A 22650-nucleotide genomic window follows, 5' to 3' on the forward strand; every position below is an offset into this window, starting at 1 on the left:
TGTGCTCCCCCCTGAGGCACTGACCACCCTCTGTGTTATGCTGATGTACACACAAGAGGTCAAACTATCTATTCAGATTTATTAGTCTTGATCTGACTCCCATGGACCTGCATGTTTGACCTCCTGTTTCTATACCAGACACTGTGCGTATCATAGAGATATTCCATAGCATTATTATACACGACACACTTCTAGCTCGCTGTTGTGTGCTATAGTTGGATATGGTATACACTAATTGGTAATCACTTTCTTCTATAATAGACTTGATTGTCTTCAGATCCTAAAAGTAATTTCTAAGCATGCCAGATTTTCAAAGTCACTCACTTTGAATGAATGACATTAAAAAATGAAAAGCGATGTATTTTAAGCAACGCCATTTTAACAGAAAGACTGCGCTGGCAGCTGGCTCGACTCAAGAAAGTAACATTTGCTTGCCTGTTCTTTACAATGATTTACACTGGAAAGCAGACAATTATTTATGTTGACACAAATAAGCCTGCTTACAAAGGACTTTCTAAAGCTTTTGTTTAGCCGTTCTGTTTTGTTCATACGAAATGAACGTCAAGGATTTCAGAAGTAATAACTCTTAAATGTAGATGGTGCAACTTAAATTTCTTTTCCGTTTTTTAGAGTGATTTAAAGAGTAAACAGCGTTTCAGTGAACGGTTTATGGTAGAGCGCCATTCACATATCATTTACGCTTATTAATTAAAGGGGTTTTCCCAAACGATAAAAAAAAAAATGTGCAAACATAGGGGATGGAACAATGTAAATTACTGATACTCCTCTGTTAAATCCCCTGCTGCTCCAGTTGTTTACTTGGCTGCAGAATGACTTCCTCATCTACCAATATGACTCCTCCACCCAGGTATTACACAAAAACACCTGAAGTCAGTGATCTAACAAAAGGGAGAAACAGAGAAGGTTTAAGTACTTCCATTTCTATTAGAATACATCGCATGATATGTCAGGGCCGGAGACAGGACCTTGATGCATTGGCTTTGATTCCACTCCTTCTTCAACATTGCTGAAACACAGCTATTTTTTTTTTTTTTTGAGCCAAAGCCAGGAATGGATAGAGCAAATTATTTTCCATTCTTTTTGTAGCCATTCTAATATTTGGGTCAAAAAACAAAAATCTGCAACTATAGCATTGTGTTTCTTCAAAGTGCCTTAATGTTCCAGTTGTGACTTTTCAGGGCCACCATCTTTCCTGGGTTAGGTGGATTGGCACAGCAAAGAGGAGTCCAGGGGATTTTTTTTTTTATTTTAAACTGACCTCAGCCAGTTTTTTTATTCCATAGGTTGCTTACAGTGTCACAGAAGGCAGAACCAGAAATTGACCATCCTACGCTTGTAACCTTATCTCAGAGCAGTCAAACAAAACAACAGTGTATACAGCTACTGGTTATAATTTCCTTGCTGCACAATTCTTAAACTGGGTTCATGTATTACAGTTCTGTTGCAATTTTTGTAGTTCTGTTGCTTTTGTTGGTTAAGTTATCTTAAACACTACATGCTTTTAAAGTGCCATAAATGACTAGTACATCTTACTTTGCACTTCAGCTGTAAGCTAGTAGCCATTAAACTGAAATCCTCGAAGCCACGTCGATCTATTTTCTAAAGGCTCCTAGTCATTCTGCAGTGTTTGTCATCCCATATTGGTAACAGGAGCCACAATACCACTGCCACCCTAGCCCTGGATAGTGTTACTGTACATGTCATGGACCATTTTGCCTCTTAGATGCCACTAGTACACTGTTCACTGTGTTTTCTGGTATCGGCACCAGACGTGCCATGTTCCTTGGAGTCAGGTATTCCTAGCAGCATAGGTAACTATACAGCTAGGAGTTCATCTCTACGGATGCTGTTGAGCTTGATAAATGTGGCCAACACACGGACTAAGTTTCACAGCTAAAACTCTGTCATGGAAATGTGAAGTAGCTAAATAAGCAAAGCCAAAGGACCGCACTATTATAGAGAATCAGACACTGAGGTAAATCTGGTGTATGTTTGGACCATGTGGCTAGCTATAGAGATTCGATATTAGACTACTAAAATAGCAGATTTCGACCTGTCTGCTGATGTTTGGCTGTAGATAAATCTATGAAAGCTTGTCCAGCCATCATCTAAAGGTGACCGCTAGAGATGAGCGAACACTGTTCGGAACAGCCGTTCCGAACAGCATGCTCACAGCACGCTCCTATAGAAATGAATGAAAGCGGCCGGCACGCGTGGGGTTAAGCGGCCCGCCGCCGGCAAAGTCTGCGTGCCAGGTGCTTCCATTCATTTCTATGGGAGCATGCTGTTCGGATTGGCTGATCCGAACAGTGTTCGCTCATCTCTAGTGACCACAACTAAAATCTGTTGCTTTGGAATTTTTCTGCTGTCTGTCTGCCATGATCTGTTGTGTAAGGGCGAGACTGATACTATTATTTGTATCGGATGCGTGATGGCCTTCTTAAGTTTAATGTATATGTCCAGCTTAGATTTCCACTGGATGTAAGAATTCTAGAACCTGCACCCATATGATTCTGCTGCAAATCTTCTTTACTAAGTGAACAGGTCTAGGACATGTTTGTAGAATTGCTCCTACACATAGCCAGATGGGAAGTACTACATGCTAGAACTGTACAATATAAAATATACCAGGATACATTGTGATATTTTTATATGTAATGTATAACTCTGCACATCTCTGCTGTCAGAGAAGTAACTTTACAGTGGATAAGTGCCGCTCTTCTGGACAAATGTAATGCATAAAGTGCATGTTGTGGGTCTATGGAGGGGCCAGATGAAATAGCCGTGTGCTTTAGATGCTGACATGTCTCCTTTCTTTCTAGGTGCTCTTGTCAGGATTGATTGGTGTTGTTGCCTGGAAACGTCCCCTTTCACTTGTGGTAAGTAACAGTCTAATTATGTCACGGATAAGACTGTCCATTTATATCAACCACTAAGCAAATTGCTGTAAAAGGCAAACACATTGCTCTTATCATGTCCAGTATTATAGAAAAAATACCAGCATTCCTATCAAAGGCTTCTTCATATACATTGTCATTTTTTAATTCACATTTTGCTTAGTTTTTTAAGCCAAAGTGAATTTAGCAGAAGGGATAATATTAACTCATTCCTGTTTCCTATTACTTTTGAAGCCACTCTTGGCTTTGGTTCAAAAAAATAAATAAAAAATAAATAAATATATATATATAATATATATATATATATATATATATATATATATTAGCTTTGCTGCATTTTTCTCAGCATTTATTTTCTCCCCCTCTTAGATCTACAGTTGGTTAAAGAGGACCTTTCACCACTTTTGGGCACATGCAGTGTTATATACTGCTGGAAAGCTGACAGTGCGCTGAATTCTATGGTCAGAAGGGCGTTTCTGACCATTAGCCAGAGACGTCCTTCTGCCTCGCGGCGCCTATCGCGCTGTGCTGTGGAGCCGGGAGGAACGCCCCCTCCCTCTGCTCACACAGCTCGTCCATAGACTAGCATTATCAGGAGCGGGAGGGGGCGTTCCTCCCCGCTCCACAGCACAGCGCGATAGGCGCCGCGAGGCAGAAGGACGTCTCTGGCTAATGGTCAGAAACGCCCTTCTGACCATAGAGCACTACGGTACCGGCACCGTAAGCTCTTTACACCGGGCACAGATCGGGAAAGCCGACAGTGCGCTGAATTCAGCGCACTGTCAGCTTTCCAGCAGTATATAACACTGCATGTGCCCAAAAGTGGTGAAAGGTCCTCTTTAATTTATTAAAAACGCATGAATAACTGAAAATTCTGTTTTTCTATACTATTTGTTTCATGCAATGTGTGGATGAGATTACCCAAAATCTTATTCATTTTGCTGATACTGTAGACCCAGTGATTTCCCCCCCCCCCCCCATGTTTCAGCAGCTGCCAAAAACGCTGCGTTTTCTACAGTGTGGGGTCTTAGCCTAAAACCGCTGCTTAGCAAAGCCTGCATGTCACACCTGCCATACAGTCAATGCAGTGCAAATCTTCCAAGTTGTAGAGACCTGCAGTAATTTCAGCAAAAACAAATTTGGGTTAAGGGCCCATGCAGCAATTTGTTGCCCAAAAACGCTGCCGAATACTGCAGGCTTTCTGTGAAAAACCTTTTGGGAGAAAAAAAAGCAATGTATTTCTGCTGTGGTCTTTACTGCAGAGTTTTTTGGCTTAGCCTTAGGCCATTTTGCCCACGGCAAAAATCACTGTTTTACATTACCTGCAAAGTGGATAGTATTCTGGTTAATCCCACCCATACATTGCAGAAAAAGCTGTATTTTCAAAAATGTTTTTGAAAATCACAGCATGTCAATTATACCTATATGGAAATGCTGGCATTTTCCACATAGGTATAATAGGGGCAGAAAGTCCACAGAGGAAAACACTGTGGAATTTGTGTTAAAAATGCTGTGGAAAAAGCATGTTGTTGTTTTTTTGTTGTTGTTGTTGCTGTGTCTAACTACATGGGGTTTTAGGCAAAAGGCAGAAACATGTTTTTTTTTGTTGTTGTAGGTCTTCCTGCAGTTTTTTGAGCTAAAGCCAAGAATGGCTACAAAAGGAATGGGGAATATATAGGAAGTTCTTAGACTACTCCCTTTCCCTCAATCCAATCCTGGCTTTGGCTCAAAAACCGCAACAAATTCTGTAAGAAAAAAATGCTGCATTTCTGCAATGTGGAGCTTCAGCCTTAAAGAGATTTTGTGAAATCTAAGAATTGAGTCACCTTCTTTATAACCATCATTTCCATTTATTCTCCGGAGTGACACAAACCTATGTCCTAGTAATGATTATATGCTCACATAACTGATATTAGATGTCAATGAGTGACTTTGTAAAGATAATTTAATGGTGACATCTGCTGTATGAAAAAGTGACTTTAGTAATTTATTAAGCACGAAGCACTGGAGTGTATGTACAATGAGACACTTAATATAGTCTACTATATACAGTATTTGGATACATTCTCTGGACTTATAACGTGTAGCTATAATAATAACAACTAACGCTTGAAGTGATCTTTCCAGACTTCCACACTTATTTGGAATTATTTATCATCTGCCATTTGGCTATACCTTTCGCAGATATGCCTTTCTTTTAGACTAGTTTTACTGTGGTGCTTTTTTATGATGTAGACGTACCTTCTTTTTATACAGTATGTTGTGCACATGTTACTTAGTTTAGATGCTTCGTTTTAAGCTGTGAGCACCTTGCCGCTTTTTATTGCTTTCTAACCCAATAGGCTCTTTACACTGCCCATGGACTGCATTTGCAACATTTTTTGGTCCCTTTTTAACCACTTCAGTGCTGGGCCATTTTGTGGTCCAGGAGTCCAGGACCAGACACATTTTAGGTTTATTTTGTATGTGCAGTTTAGAGAGCTGTAACATTTTTCTCATACGTCTCATTCAACTAATTTTTGCATCTTTTTTCGGGGACACATAGGGCTTTATTTTTGTTGTTTTTATTTTCGAATATGTTTTAATTTTTTTTTTTATATCCGGAAAATATAAACAAAATAGGAGGGAAATTGTGTCTGGTTCTCACTTTTCTTTTTTTTTTTTTTTTTTTTTTTTTTAAATTTAATAACACAAAGTGTCACTGAAAAACTTTATAAAATAATTTTTCCTCTCTGTTCTGGTAATTTTTATTTTGTATGATGTTGTCGGGGGTGGGGCTATAATCTTTAATAGTCATTTTATTGGGTATTATTTTACTTATTTTTTAATTATTTTATTTAAATTTTTAAAAAAACCTTTTTTTATTTGTTTAATATTTTTTTTTTCTCAGATGGTGTCCCCAAAAGGTCATAAGAGACCTTTGGGGACATCTGATAACTTTTTTTTTTTTTTGTATTGGAGGCTGATTTCCCCTGCAACTGGGGATGGCACATTTAGCCCCAGTTGCAGGAGGAATACAGCCTCCTGCACGCTGTATACACAGTATACAGAGCTGATCTGGGTCCTGTAGGACCCAGCAGCTCTTGTAAGACACTGACACTGGCGGATCACGTGACCGCCGGGTCAGAGGGCGGCCGCATCATGGCGGCTCGCATAGCTTTGTATACAGCGCTCATTGAGAGCTGTATACACAGCGATCGAGAAGGCAGAGGAGGTAACAAACCTTCCCTGACATCTCTCTGGGAGCTCCGGCTGAAGATACAGCCGGCTCCCAGTAAAAGCAGCTGCACGATCTTGTGCAGCTGCTGTGTTCTGACAGGATGTACCGGAACATCCTGTCAGAACAAGGCAACCACTTCCCAGACGTATATAGTCTATGGGCAGTCCAGAAGTGGTTAAAAAGGCACACTCAATCCACTCCTGGCTTGATGCAGCAAAATTTGCAACGTGGAGCCTCAGCCTTATGCTCTGTGCACATAACTGTGTACTTTGTCAGTGTTCTGACCATATTTTTAATGGCTACCAATCTTACCCACTATACTTTATGGCCTCAAGGTCTGTGTATAGAGCTGTAAGCCTGGAATTAAAACTCAGGCCCTATTCCTGTCTGTTCCACAGTGCAGACTCAGCAATGAGATCTATGGGTCCATGGAAGTCACGGATGACGCAAGTGTTCTGTTCTGCTTTCCCACAAACCCCACACATGCACATGTGTGCTTATAGCTTTAGAGATGTGAGAAACATAGTAAAAACGTCTTTTTCATGGCCATTCTTGCTGTTCTAGCTTCAGCAAGTGACAAATAAAGCATTTGTATGCTGCGCGCATCTGTTGAATCATCCTGTTATCTCTTTCATTTTGTCTGCAATTGCAATAATACACATAATGTGCTCATCTGACTGGGCTATACCTTCAATAAATATAATATATGCATGTCTTCTGTGCAGTGGCTTCCACTTGTCTTTTTAGCAGCAAAGGATCAAAATAGCTAGTGAAATAAAACGCTGTAGAAATGGCGGTACTTTGCCTCCTCATTATGTTTTCTGTGATTGCCAACTGTATTGTCTGAAAGGAAGAAAATCTCTAATATTATTAAAGCAAACTGTAGCTAGAGATCTGTAAATTGTGCTCACATGTGTTATGTAGCATTCAGGATCTGAAATGTTGTACTAAGCAAATCATCAGTCACTTGGATTAATGAGTTACCTGTATGACGCGGGATCTGGAGACGGTGGGAATGAAATCTGAATGCTGACATGTACTAATAATGCTGCAGGGATAGGTCTGAAGGTTCACTTAGTTCACCATACTGACTAGGCTTAAAATAGCTTTTCAGCTAAAACATGTTACCTTTTTATTTAAAGGCCATTCATATTCCATTTTCTACGCTTGATCTAGTACTAGTAGAGGACCTGTCAGCTTTCTGAGGCTAAGGCTGAAGCCCCACGTTGCGGAAACGCAGCTTCTTTTGTTGCCAATTTTGCTGCAATTTTTTGAGCCAAAGTCAAGAATGGCTACAGAGGGAATGGGAAATATATAGGAAGTTCTTAGGGCGAGTTCACACAGGGTTTTTTTTTTTGACCAGATTTTGACGTGGAGCCCGCCTCAGAATCCGGCTCCAAAAAAGTCCTCCCATTGACCTCAATGGGAACCGTTTACTACTTTTTTTCCGCTAGCAGTTTTTTGCTGTTCGTGGAAAAAAGAAACAAGCTGCCCTATCTTGATGTGGATTTCACAGTGAAATCGGCCGCAGCATCTGTGGCATGACACTCCCTCCCGACTAGGCCCATTCATTTGGGCCTAATCCAGAGCAGAATGCAGTGACTGGATGCTGGTGCACCACACCGACATCCAGTTGCAGCTAGCCATTTTTTTGGACCGGATTCTGAGGTGACCTTCGTGTCAAATTTGAGTCCAAAAAACCCTGTGTGAACTTACCCTTATACTTCTCCCTTCTGCTCAATTCAATCCTACTTTGGCTCAAAAAACCACAGCAAAATCTGCAACAAAAAAGCTGCGCTTCTGCAACGTGGGGTCTCGGAAACAAAGCATTTTTTGTTGCAGATAGAGATGAGCGAACACTAAAATGTTCGAGGTTCGAAATTCGATTCGAACAGCCGCTCACTGTTCGAGTGTTCGAATGGGTTTCGAACCCCATTATAGTCTATGGGGAACATAAACTCGTTAAGGGGGAAACCCAAATTCGTGTCTGGAGGGTCACCAAGTCCACTAGGACACCCCAGGAAATGATACCAACACCCTGGAATGACACTGGGACAGCAGGGGAAGCATGTCTGGGGGCATAAAAGTCACTTTATTTCATGGAAATCCCTGTCAGTTTGCGATTTTCGCAAGCTAACTTTTCCCCATAGAAATGCATTGGCCAGTGCTGATTGGCCAGAGTACGGAACTCGACCAATCAGCGCTGGCTCTGCTGGAGGAGGCGGAGTCTAAGATCACTCCACACCAGTCTCCATTCAGGTCCGACCTTAGACTCCGCCTCCTCCGGCAGAGCCAGCGCTGATTGGCCGAAGGCTGGCCAATGCATTCCTATGCGAATGCAGAGACTTAGCAGTGCTGAGTCAGTTTTGCTCAACTACACATCTGATGCACACTCGGCACTGCTACATCAGATGTAGCAATCTGATGTAGCAGAGCCGAGGGTGCACTAGAACCCCTGTGCAAACTCAGTTCACGCTAATAGAATGCATTGGCCAGCGCTGATTGGCCAATGCATTCTATTAGCCCGATGAAGTAGAGCTGAATGTGTGTGCTAAGCACACACATTCAGCTCTACTTCATCGGGCTAATAGAATGCATTGGCCAGCGCTGATTGGCCAGAGTACGGAACTCGACCAATCAGCGCTGGCTCTGCTGGAGGAGGTGGAGTCTAAGATCGCTCCACACCAGTCTCCATTCAGGTCCGACCTTAGACTCCGCCTCCTCCAGCAGAGCCAGCGCTGATTGGCCGAATTCCGTACTCTGGCCAATCAGCACTGGCTAATGCATTGTATTGGCGTGATGAAGCAGTGCTGAATGTGTGTGCTTAGCACACACATTCAGCTCTACTTCATCGGGCTAATAGAATGCATTGGCCAATCAGCGCTGGCCAATGCATTCTATTAGCTTGATGAAGCAGAGTGTGCACAAGGGTTCAAGCGCACCCTCGGCTCTGATGTAGCAGAGCCAAGGCTGCACAAGGGTTCAAGCGCACCCTCGGCTCTGATGTAGCAGAGCCGAGGGTGCACAAGGGTTCAAGTGCACCCTCGGCTCTGCTACATCAGAGCCGAGGGTGCGCTTGAACCCTTGTGCAGCCTCGGCTCTGCTACATCAGAGCCGAGGGTGCGCTTGAACCCTTGTGCACACTCTGCTTCATCAAGCTAATAGAATGCATTGGCCAGCGCTGATTGGCCAATGCATTCTATTAGCCCGATGAAGTAGAGCTGAATGTGTGTGCTAAGCACACACATTCAGCTCTACTTCATCATGCCAATACAATGCATTAGCCAGTGCTGATTGGCCAGAGTACGGAATTCGGCCAATCAGCGCTGGCTCTGCTGGAGGAGGCGGAGTCTAAGGTCGGACCTGAATGGAGACTGGTGTGGAGCGATCTTAGACTCCGCCTCCTCCAGCAGAGCCAGCGCTGATTGGTCGAGTTCCGTACTCTGGCCAATCAGCGCTGGCCAATGCATCCCTATGGGAAAAAGTTTATCTCACAAAAATCACAATTACACACCCGATAGAGCCCCAAAAAGTTATTTTTAATAACATTCCCCCCTAAATAAAGGTTATCCCTAGCTATCCCTGCCTGTACAGCTATCCCTGTCTCATAGTCACAAAGTTCACATTCTCATATGACCCGGATTTGAAATCCACTATTCGTCTAAAATGGAGGTCACCTGATTTCGGCAGCCAATGACTTTTTCCAATTTTTTTCAATGCCCCCGGTGTCGTAGTTCCTGTCCCACCTCCCCTGCGCTGTTATTGGTGCAAAAAAGGCGCCAGGGAAGGTGGGAGGGGAATCGAATTTTGGCGCACTGACGCGCACTGACGCGGTGTTCGATTCGATTCGAACATGGGGAACACCCTGATATCCGATCGAACATGTGTTCGATAGAACACTGTTCGCTCATCTCTAGTTGCAGATTTTGCTGCAGTTTTTTGAGCCAAGGTCAGGAATGTCTTGAGAAGGAATTTAAAGTATAATGAAAGTACTTAGATGTGTCCCTTTTTTTTAAATCCACTTCTGACTTTGGCTCAAAACCCCCCAGAAAATCTGCAACAAAAAAATGCAGTGTTTCCACAACATGGGGCATTAGTCGTAATGTGTCTGTTTTAGAAAAGTAATTGTGTATTCCCTAAGAAAAAACAGTTCTGGAGCTTCGTATCGTGCAATTCCTCTGTTCTTGCCTCTCAACAAATATAAATAAATGAGATGTTACTGTTCTCTGTGTCAATGGGGCATTCCCTTACCTAGTCTAACCTTGTCAGCAAATTGTGTAGGGACACTCCAATTGGTAACACCCAGTTGTTGTTATAGTCCTAAAATCTTACTATGAATAACAGAGGAATGGCACAGCACAGAGTTCTAAGAAAAGATGCTCCAGAACAGTAATGCTATAGGACATACAATTGTTTACTACAAGACACCAGACATGGGCACTAACACATCTACTTAAAACCCATTACTTGCTTTCCTGGCCGTTTAGGCTACAGTTACACAGACATATTCCACGAACTTCAAGCTGCCTGGAGACGTGCTCACAGAATCATGGTCATATAACAAAATTTCTTCAAAATCATTAACAAAAAAACCTTCATTATTTCAGTGCATAAAGGTAGTCTTGAGGTAAGGCCATGACTCAGTGTCATAGATAAAAATAGTTTTCTAGATAACTATGACACTGAGAGTCTGGGCCTGCAGAGGCGTTCTACGAAATATGACCAATTTATGGATATACCAATGTATTTCATGGACTGCGAATGCCCAGTATCCAAGCAGCAAGTCTAAGGCACGGTAAACTTTTGTCTGCTCAGACATTGAGGCGAAGGCAGGGAATTGTAGTCAGTGGTTGGGAATAATTGCTCAAGGATACGTTCAATTGTAATAGTCATGTTAGGTTAATGTAGTCTTTAATATCTTTAATATCAAATAAGTCCTTTACTATAAAAGATAGCCCTAAGGCATCAATAGGTTGAATAGGAGCTGTCACCTCTCTTACGTCTGTTTTACTAAAGACCTTATATTTGCTATGTAATAGTACTAGTGCACCTTTTAATAGAAGTCAGCATTTTTTCCCCTTCTGTTCTTCCTGAAACTGTATAAATAATTTGTCAACTGGGTGTTAGTGTTTCCTGATCAATAGGATTTGTTACTATCCTGCCATTACTTTCTAAGACCTGATTGTTATTTTAGTATATGCATTTACTAAAACATACATGTCAAGAGATGTGAAGCTTCTGTTTTTGGAAGACCGTAACAAAATTATTTAGACCTTTTTACCAGTTTTTACCTGATATCTTAGGCTTGGTTCAAAACTGTGTTCGGTATTCTGTTTGGGGAGTCCGCTTGGGGATCCCCTGAACGGAATACCAAATGCATTGACAAGCGGTGAGCTTATGAAAGCACACACACCCCATAGTCTATAATGGGGTCCATGTGTTTTTTGCACAGTGTCCGCACAGAACATATGAAGAGAAAAGTAGTTCATGATCTACTTTCCTGTCCACATGACTCGTGCATACAGCACGCGGAAAATATACGGAGCCCATTATAGTCTATGGGGTGCGTGTGCTTTCATTGCTCTCTGCTTGTCAATGCGTTCTGTATTCCGTTAGGGGGGTCCCAAAGCAGACTCCCTGAATGGAATACCAAATGCAAATGTGAACCAGGTCTTAGTCATCTTCAGTGTGAACAGTTCAGAATTAAACATGGGTCTGTAATGAGTTTTTTCACATAACCCCTGTGCCAATATCAGATCTATACTATTTCTGTGATCACAATAAGGTTTTGGAACAGTAAATTTTATTTAGTGTTCCCAAGTCCTAGTTATATTTTTTATAGCCTGCCTATTTGTCAAGATGTTCTTCATTATCTATTTTATGACCTATATGCCTGTGGGGTTAAGGGATTATTCTCTGGTCATTTTATCAAGTTTTCATAGCTGAACAATATTTTGCATTGTGTAATGAAGAGATGCAATGAATGTGGCTCTCATTCATCTCTGAAGCAAGCTGATTCATTTTCATTACCTAAAGCACAAACCATTTTGTGTTTAAGTATCTGGTAAATGAAGCAGCAAGTATGTGTAAGTAGATGGCCTTTTGGTGTATGAAAAAAGCCTGCTAATTTTATGTCAAGTCTCCTTCTCTCCATTTATATATTAGTAAAGACTATACAGCTTATTACTTCCAGGATTCATAAGATGTTCTATAACTTCTCATACTTCTTTTCAGCTTCTTTTTCTTCCATATTGCTCCTATTTTTGGATTGATATACACAATATATACTAACTTAAAATCATACTCTCCTCTCCCGGATGCCTCCTAGCATGTTCCAGTCCTGCCTGGTCCATTCTTATCTTATGAATGAAGTCCCCGCTGCACGTGACCGCTGAGGCCAATCAACGACGTCAGTGAAGGACAGATGAGGTCACTACCTATGACGTCCGAATCCCTTGCTGAGACCGCTGATTGGCCTCAGCCATCACATGACTGCTGAGGCCAATCAGCGGCTTCATTGAAAGGGCTCCGGGATGTCACAGTCATGCTGGGAGGACATTGGAGCACTGGGGGACAGGTGTGTGTGATATATATATATATATTTTTTTTTCATCTTCCCCAGCCTATTTTTTAAAAAAAAAAAAAAATAGGACAACCTCTTTAAACAAATCACATCTACTTCAACCAAAACCTGCAGCACAAAGTGAACTGCACTGTAAAGGGTATGTTCAAACAGAGTTTTTTGGTCAGGATTTTGATTTTGGCTGTATTCGCCTCAAAATCCTGACCAAAAAGACGGCTCCCATTGAAATCAATGGGAGCCGCTCAGGAGTTTTTTCCGGGAGCCAGCTTGTTCTGGCTCCCAGAAAAATAAGTGAGGTGCTCATTCTTCAGGCCATTTTGCCTCCCAATTTGGCCTGAAGTTACACCCTCCTCCGGACTAGGCCCATTCATTGGGCCTAATCTGAAGTGGAGTGCACGAATGGATGCCGGTGTAGTGCACCGGTTTTCAGGCGCAGCTACCCAGTTTAACTGTGACAAGGGGGCAGCCTCTATGTCTACAGGTATAAGAGTTGTATCATAGTCATAGGCAGGGCTTCTTTACAGGAAAAAACTATGAGACTATGGAACTCACGTCCACATGATGTGGTGATATCTGACAACTTATACAAGTTCAAGACTTGATGCCTTTCTTGAAAGTAATTATATCATAAGTTATGGGAGATAGAAATTTTTGGGTTAGGATATTGATTCACGAACTTAGTCCTCCTCATGGGGATTTTTTGCCTGCTCCTGCATCAATTTGGTAGGTCTATAGCTTGGACTTGATGGTCTTGTGTCTTTATCCAACCTTATTTACTATGTTACTATGTGATTTTGTCTTTGAAGTAAGTGGCCAGGTCCTCAGCACATATGTCTGTGAATGGCGCCTGCACCTTGGGAGTAAGTAAGTAGTGCAAAGAGCTATTTCAGGTTACTGGAGAAAGAGGAGATGAGAGCGGTGAAATTGGCTTGTTTGGCAAGGTGAAGGGCAGAGTTATAGGTTTTGGTCGTAAACTTGAAATGGAGGACGTCTGGGGGTGTGGGATTTTCTCCACAGATGTTCAGCACATATAGAGGACCACCAAGAAAGTGTTTATGTGCTGTGTGCCAGGGTTTCTGCCATCTCTGTTAAAAGGTTCGAGTGTAGGGGGGAATCTGCCTCCTCCATTGCACTTTTATGAATTTTATTATAGTAACTGGTGGCCAAGTTGAGACAGAAGAGCCGACTGCGCATGTCCGCTTGTAGTGCGGGCATGCGCAGTCAGCTCTGCCCAGGCCCGATGCCTCGCAGAGTAAATTCAGAGCCGGAATACGCCGCAGGGACGCTGCATGGAGAAGACTTCTCAGAGGATCCAGCCTGACCCTCACTCGTGGTCTTGGTAAGTATAATTTGATCGAACGTTGCCTACCCCTGAAACGAGCATTTTCCCCCCATAGACTATAATAAGGTTTGATATTCGATTTATGGTTGTCCAAAAGACTGAATCAAATTAATTGGGTTACATTGGAGCACCGTGTGCAAATATAAGGTGCTCTAATTGTTATGCAGTGAAGAGACTATATCCAAACACCACAGCTCCTTCAGACATCTGATCATTGGGGTTGACAGAAGTTGGAATATCAATATCAATACCAGTTGAAATGGATTAAAGTTGACTCAACATCTGTCCTGTGTCTTTGTGTGTACCACATTGAGCATGGAGAAAAGAAAGAAGACCAAAGAACTGTCTGAGGACTTGAGAAGCAAAATTGTGAGGAAGCATGAGCAATCTCAAGGCTACAAGTCCATCTCCAAAGACCTGAATGTTCCTGTGTCTACCGTGCACAGTTTCATCAAGAAGTTTAAAGCCTATGGCACTGTGGCTAACCTCCCTAGATGTGGACGGAAAAGAAAAATTGACGAGAGATTTCAACGCAAGATTGTGCGGATGGTGGATAAAGAACCTCGACTAACATCCAAACAAGTCCGAGGGTACAACAGTGTCAACCCGTACTATCCGTCAGCGTCTGAATGAAAAGGGACTGTATGGTAGGATACCCAGGAAGACCCCACTTCTTACCCAGAGAAAAAAGCCAGGCTGGAGTTCGCCAGAACTTACCTGAGAAAGCCAAAAACGTTTTGGAAGAATGTTCTCTGGTCAGATGAGACAAAAAGAGAGCTTTTTGGGAAAAGGCATCAACATAGAGTTTATAGGGAAAAAAAGAGGCCTTCAAAGAAAAGAACACAGTCCCTACAGTCAAACATGGCGGAGGTTCCCTGATGTTTTGGGGTTGCTTTGCTGCCTCTGGCACTGGACTGCTTGACCGTGTGCATGGTATTATGAAGTCTGAAGACTACCAACAAATTTTGCAGCATAATGTAGGGCCCAGTGTGAGAAAGCTGGGTCTCCCTCAGAGGTCATGGGTCTTCCAGCAGGACAATGACCCAAAACACACTTCAAAAAGTACTAGAAAATGGTTTGAGAGAAAGCACTGGAGACTTCTAAGGTGGCCAGCAATGAGTCCAGACCTGAATCCCATAGAACACCTGTGGAGAGATCTCTTGATGGCAGTTTGGAGAAGGCACCCTTCAAATCTCAGGGACCTGGAGCAGTTTGCCAAAGAAGAATGGTCTAAAATTCCAGCAGAGCATTGTAAGAAACTCATTGATGGTTACCGGAAGCGGTTGTTCGCAGTTATTTTGTCTAAAAGTTGTGCTACCAAGTATTAGGCTGAGGGTGCCAATACTTTTGTCCGGCCCATTTTTGGAGTTTTGCGTAAAATGATCAATGATTTGTCTTTTTTTTTTTTCATTCTCTTTTTTTGTGTTTTTTCATTGCAAGCAAAAATTAATGAAGATATTAATACAATCATTTTCTGGAAGAAAATGAGTATTATCTGACAGAATTGCAGGGGTACCAATACTTTAGGCCAACACTGTGTGTGTGTGTGTGTGTGTGTGTGTGTGTGTGTATATATGTATATATATTTCTTATTGTAAGCGAATCCTTTTTTCCATTTCTCTCCATTGGTCAGAGAAAAACTGGCTCTCCTCTGACACATAATCCATCGACACCCTATACTGTGAAGAATCCTTATGCTGATCTTCATCCATTTCAGGCAAAGCAGTTGTCATATTAAACAAAAGCACTGCTGTGCCAAACACCTCTTGTCTTTCTATGAGACATTCACCTTCAATGTGGAATGACTAATGATACCTTCTGGCTGTTTTCCAGTGAGCAGCACTCCACAAATCAAAGTATCTGAAATCCAGAGAGTAGAAATAATAGCAAAAAACTCAATGGCTTGCGTGTTCAATATCACATTCGACTGTGCAATGAACTTGGAGGCATTCAAAGAAACAGGATTTTGTAATAAAGGTTCTCAGCACAGACTTTATGTATACTTTAATAGAAAGACGTTTAAAATGCATCTTCTGATTTTTTTTTTCTCCAACTTACAGGATATATATATATATATTATAGTAAGCAACTTTCTCTGTATTCATAAATATGGTTTCACATAGATCTATAGTTTTGAAGTCTATAGCACTCATACATCTCTCATCCCCCTATCTAAGATGTATATTCCTCTGTTTTTCTTCACCTCATATATTCTACATTTCTTGTTAAAGAGGATTGGTCATGGAGGAACACTTCATTTAATAATGTTGCGTTCCTCTCCAAGACTCCACAGCTCATGTTGCTGGTAGAGAAAATTCAAGGATGAGGTGAAGTGACTCTCTGGATAGTTTGCTTCAATATCATATTATAAAGGTATGAATAATTAATTTACATCCATATATAAGAAGTGATAAATCTACTGCTGAGTTCCGAGAAGTGTTATGGTGGAAGAACAGCCATCATTTCATGTATATGGACGTCTTACACATAACCAAACATCTAAACTGAATTACTATCCAGCTTTGTCCTGCACTATACAGCCTTATATTTCTGACTATTTTTCTCTTCCTCCCCTTCCTCTCTCCATAGACTTTGGTGTAAGTGACACTGATTTTGTCTCGTACTCTGTAGATATGCACTCAGGTATGGGTTCACACCAGTGCTGGAACTCCGTTTGGGGATTCAGTTTCCCTTTTCAGGCAAAAAATTGGTGGACCTCATATAGTCTATGGGTTTCCACAGTTAACCGCTTTTTTAAACAGATTAGATTTCCATTTGGGGAAGTCCCCCAAGTGAACCCCCACAACGGAAACCCGTAATAGTTAAAGATGCAGGAACCTTTTTTGGTGCAGTATATTGCAAAGTCTGTTCCCTTATACAGCACTGATTTATGACAAAATTACTTACACTTTAAAGGGGTTTCCAATATTTTTTAAAACAATCCCTAAAGAAAGCAAATGCAATAAAATGAAATCTATATAACACTCCTTTTCAATCATTCACTGGTCGCTGTTTACTTGTCCTACAGTGATAGCACCTCCTATATTCAGATGACATTTGTAGCCAATCAGTGATCTTATACTATACATGCAGTTATATGCAGTTATCAGTGATGAAGCCAGTGAATGGCTGTAGCTGTCATGTGTAAGTGCAATATGGCTGCCATCACTTAAAGAGAACCTTTCATGTCTTCATCAATGTGCGATATTATATACCATTAAAAAGTCAACCATACTCTGAATTCATGGCCCTATATGTTCTCCTGTGTTGGAGATATTGGTGGGGTTAATTTCGGCACCAGTATCACCCCACTGCCAGAAAGCCAGGCCTTACAGCCTAGCATCATCCCAATGACAATGAGCTGTGAGGAAATGAGCGATACCAATATCTCAAACTCCGGTGCAAATATCTGGCAAAGCCAATATTGCGCTGAATTCAGTGTACTGTCGACTTTCTAGCAGTGTATAATACCACACATTAATGAAGACATGAAAGGTCCTCTTTAGAGATGAGCGAGTAGATATTCGATCGAATACTACAGTATTCGAAATACTAGGTCGAATACCACACGATAAATGCAGTAAAAATTTGATTCCCCTCCCACTTTCCCTGGCGCTTTTTTTTACACCAATAACTATGCAGGGGAGGTGGGACAGGAACTAGGATAACGTAGGCATTAAAAAAACAAAACAAAACATACAGTAGAGATGAGCGAGTAGTGAAATATTCAAAAATTCAAAATTCGAATTGAGTAGTCCTCAATATTCGACTATTCGATTGAATACCTACTTGATCGAATACTACTCGTTCATCTCTAGTCCTCTTTAAAGGAAATCTGTCAGAATAAACATTATAATAAAAGTAATATCAGTAGTGCTCTTTACACACTTTCCAAATGTGACTTTGTTATTCAGTATTGTAGCTCCATTATCAAGATAATCCCTGATTTTTTTCATATGCAATTTAGATGAAAAGAGGTTTGGGGTCATTTCTCATCTTCCCTGTGCTCAACCCACCATCTTTTGATGAACTGCTCCTCCACATGGAGAGCTAGGTAGCAGGTAGGGGAGGTAATCTACAACACAGAGCGAAGCCTGGAGAAGATGAGAGACACTCCCAAAACTCAAATTTCAACTAATTTTCATATGAATAAAACACTTTCTTTTTCTAAAATGAAGGTGCAATGTTGAATAATTTGGGCATATTTGGAAATACTGTGATTACTTTAATTGTAATGTTCCTATTGACAGACTCCCTTTAAGAAAAGTGAACAAAGATGAGTAGAGACTTGCAGAGGCCATCAAAGTTTCAGTACTATTGTGGCACTATGTACAGACAGAGTTGCAAGTCCCCCATAGATGCCTATAGTGTAAATTTTCTTGCTAGGATGTGCCACGACATTTGCTAAGCCATGATCTTGATCACGGTTGATGCTATTATTATGAGAGCCATCAGTATCAAGTTGGTGGGAGACCACCTCCACTGAAAGGCTTCTTAAAGGGACCCTGGGCACTTCACTGTTTATATTGCTCTGTCTACCTGCATACCATGTATATAAAAGTGGTGGTGCAGGGTAATGCAGTGTGTCCTTTCAGATGAATGGAATGAAGCTCCAGTACTATGTGCTTCCTGATGCAACAATAATAAACCGGAAGTCCCGGGCAACCAGAATCCCCAGACACCGAGGTGAAAACAGCACTGAGTGTACAATGCTTTCCTAACCAGAGCAGAACCAGGCCCCAGAGTTCTTTGCCATAGCTCCTGATGATGGAGTTAGACTTGGTAAAATCCGGGACCCAGAACTGTGACCGTGCAGAGAGCGCCACACACCCAGCAAAGCCCAAGTAATAGGACCCAGAAAAACCAGAATCACTAACCTCAGCTGATGAAAATCAAGAGAGCTGTTCAGCACGAACAGCAGAAGGCAGAGGCTCACCAGGTGGTGGCAGACCGCTGTAAGAAAGTTGTTCAGGCCAAGTTGGTACACTAGAAGACAGGGTTACAGGTATAGGTTATAGGGATAGCCAAAACTTAGTCAATCAAGCAGAGTCGGTACATAGGAGGTCACGTGGTAGCAGGAGGAAGAAGCAGATGCATAGTCAGGAGCACCAGGTCATGCACAGGAGGTCACGGCTTAGCCAAGCAGGTGTCAAACAGGAATGGTCAGGAAAAGCCGAGGTCAAACACAAGTGGTCAGGAGGTAGCCAAAACAGGAGCTTCAGAAGAGGTTGTCTGAAAAGCAAGCCAAGGTCATACACAGAACAGGAGGCAAGAGAATAGCAGGGGAGCTGACATCAGTAGAGACCGAATAACCAGCGGCAGCTCAGAGCCAGACCAAAGGCTAAACAGCCTCTAGCCCGCTGCTGCCCCCCCCCCCCCCCCGACCCCGGAAATGTTGGTCCCAGCACTAGAGGGAAACCGGAACCTCCGCAGACTCAAGTGGAGGCTCCGGCACACCTACATAAGGGACCGGAAGCACCACTTTGGCGCTGGATACGGAGCGGGCCGGCAGCCTCTGCGCGATACAGCGGAGGCTCCGGCCTGACCTAACACTGCCACTACTAAGTAGACCGAGTGCAGGTAGAAGGGCCAATGTTAGCAATGTAGAGGATGCAGAAAATATCTCATCAGCAGCAGAATCAGACCCCACCAATTTTATATTGATGGCCTATTCTTTCAATATATCATTAATATGTTGTTCTAGGAAGATCTATTTAAATGAAAACTATTGGAAATGTGTAAAGGTTGGAACATACTAAATATATATATATATATATATATATATATATATATATATATATATATATATATTATGCTGTAAATGGAACACAAACAAGCAGGTTTCATTGAGGTTTAAATTCTTTATAAGGGTTAAATGAAAGGTCAGCCTTCCACTTGTCTCCAGGGCCTATTCTCCTGTACATTATTATTTTCTGTATTGTAATAGTCTGTCTGTCTTTACATTTACCTTTTGATCTTATTCTCTTTTTCGATTAAGGCATTGGCCACAATGCGGCCTGACATTATATGTATTTATTCTTATGACAAAGCAATGAATTTTGTCAGAATGAATGATAAAGTTGTGGCATACACGCATAGTCTTAATTGGCTGTTTTTCAAAGGTGGCATTGAATATAGTATAGTCATTTTCCAATTGAATTGCAAAATCTTTCAGTAGCGAGAAACCTACATGTCAGACTCCTGATTATCCCTTCAGTATTGTCATTGATGTCTTGTGACCTTACAGCCCCATGGGATAGGGTGTTGTCAGCATACTAATGAGTGCTATTGCTGTAGGCCTTCAACTCTGCAAGAAGTAGATCAAGCTGTTACTAAACATACCAGGAAGTGTTTCTTTTTTCAAAAATAGACGTATTAAATTGACACTTCTTATCGGTGTAAAATAAAGTGAATTAAGGCATTTACAACATCTTTGGTTGCTGAAATTGTGAACTCTTATTAAAGAATTTTGATTTAGATGGTAGACTAACAGAGAAATAACCTTATAAGGAATTATCTGATGGACGGGAAATTAATAAAATGAGAATGACATGATTTAACTATTTACTTATTTGGATTTAACTAAATTTCTTCATAAAAATAATTATGGCTAGAATGTTGTTGACTTCACTTTTTTTCAGGGAATTTTTATGAATGATATTTTACAAATAATAATAATATCCTTGTGTAACCTCTCATTCACATCTGCGTTTGGTAATCCGTTCGGGGAGTCCACATGGGGATCCCCCCGAACAGAATACCAAACGCATTAGCAAGCGGTGTGCAGTAAAAACACATGGACCCCATAGACTATAATGGAGTTTGTGTACTCTCCGCGCGGTGTCCGCACAGAACTTGCAGACAGAAAAGTACTTCATGATCGACTTTCATGTCCACATGATTCGTGCAGGTAGCACGCGGAAAGCACACGGACCCCATTATAGTCTATGGGGTCTGTGTGCTTTCACTGCACACTGCTTGCCAATGCGTTTGGTATTCCATTTGGGAGGGGTCCCCACGCAGACTCCCCGAATGGATTACCAAATGCAGATGTGAACAAGGGGTATGGTAGACTCTGTAATTATGGGGGGAAAAGATACTGGGGCTATATGGAAAAAAATGGGAAGAGGGATTGGCAGAAGGGACATGGCATAGGATCAAAACAGACCAGGGCTGAGGAAGTAGATAATGTCCTTCATGATAAATTTTGTTAAAAATCATATATACAGCATACCTGACGTCTCTAAAACGAAGTGGTTTTGACATGGTAACCAAAAATAACAACAAAAAATAACAGAAACTATCCAATAATGTCGCAATTAGAGATGAGCGAACAGTGTTCTATCGAACACATGTTCGATCGGATATCAGGGTGTTCGCCATGTTCGAATCGAACACCACGTGGTAAAGTGCGCCAAAATTCGATTCCCCTCCCACCTTCCCTGGCGCCTTTTTTGCACCAATAACAGCGCAGGGGAGGTGGGACAGGAACTACGACACTGGGGGCATTGAAAAAAATTGGAAAAAGTCATTGGCTGCCGAAATCAGGTGACCTCCATTTTAGACGAATAGTGGATTTCAAATCCGGGTCATATGAGAATGTGAACTTTGTGACTATGAGACAGGGATAGCTGTACAGGCAGGGATAGCTAGGGATAACCTTTATTTAGGGGGGAATGTTATTAAAAATAACTTTTTGGGGCTCTATCGGGTGTGTAATTGTGATTTTTGTGAGATAAACTTTTTCCCATAGGGATGCATTGGCCAGCGCTGATTGGCCGAATTCCGTACTCTGGCCAATCAGTGCTGGCCAATGCATTCTATTAGCTTGATGAAGCAGAGTGTGCACAAGGGTTCAAGCGCACCCTCGGCTCTGATGTAGCAGAGCCGAGGCTGCACAAGGGTTCAAGCGCACCCTCGGCTCTGATGTAGGAGAGCCGAGGGTGCACTTGAACCCTTGTGCACCCTCAGCTCTGCTACATCAGAGCCGAGGGTGCGCTTGAACCCTTGTGCACACTCTGCTTCATCAAGCTAATAGAATGCATTGGCCAGCGCTGATTGGCCAATGTATTCTATTAGCCTGATGAAGTAGAGCTGAATGTGTGTGCTAAGCACACACATTCAGCTCTACTTCATCGGGCTAATAGAATGCATTGGCCAGCGCTGATTGGCCAGAGTACGGAACTCGACCAATCAGCGCTGGCTCTGCTGGAGGAGGCGGAGTCTAAGATCGCTCCACACCAGTCTCCATTCAGGTCCGACCTTAGACTCCGCCTCCTCCGGCAGAGCCAGCGCTGATTGGCCGAAGGCTGGCCAATGCATTCCTATGCGAATGCAGAGACTTAGCAGTGCTGAGTCAGTTTTGCTCAACTACACATCTGATGCACACTCGGCACTGCTACATCAGATGTAGCAATCTGATGTAGCAGAGCCGAGGGTGCACTAGAACCCCTGTGCAAACTCAGTTCACGCTAATAGAATGCATTGGCCAGCGCTGATTGGCCAATGCATTCTATTAGCCCGATGAAGTAGAGCTGAATGTGTGTGCTAAGCACACACATTCAGCACTGCTTCATCACGCCAATAC

The 22650-nt window shown here is 42.1% G+C and overlaps 1 protein-coding gene across 1 annotated transcript in view; it reads left to right on the plus strand.

The window, feature by feature from the left end:
- Positions 1 to 22650, plus strand: part of ENTREP2 (endosomal transmembrane epsin interactor 2) — a 638923-nt gene that overhangs the window by 201199 nt on the left and 415074 nt on the right. Inside the window, exon 2 of the mRNA XM_075273590.1 lies at positions 2844 to 2900. Coding sequence (XP_075129691.1) covers positions 2844 to 2900 — 57 coding nt within the window. The remainder of the gene's footprint in view (positions 1 to 2843; positions 2901 to 22650) is intronic.

This window comes from Leptodactylus fuscus, chromosome 5, assembly GCF_031893055.1.
Source record: "Leptodactylus fuscus isolate aLepFus1 chromosome 5, aLepFus1.hap2, whole genome shotgun sequence".
In the NCBI taxonomy this organism is placed as follows: Eukaryota; Metazoa; Chordata; class Amphibia; order Anura; family Leptodactylidae; genus Leptodactylus; species Leptodactylus fuscus.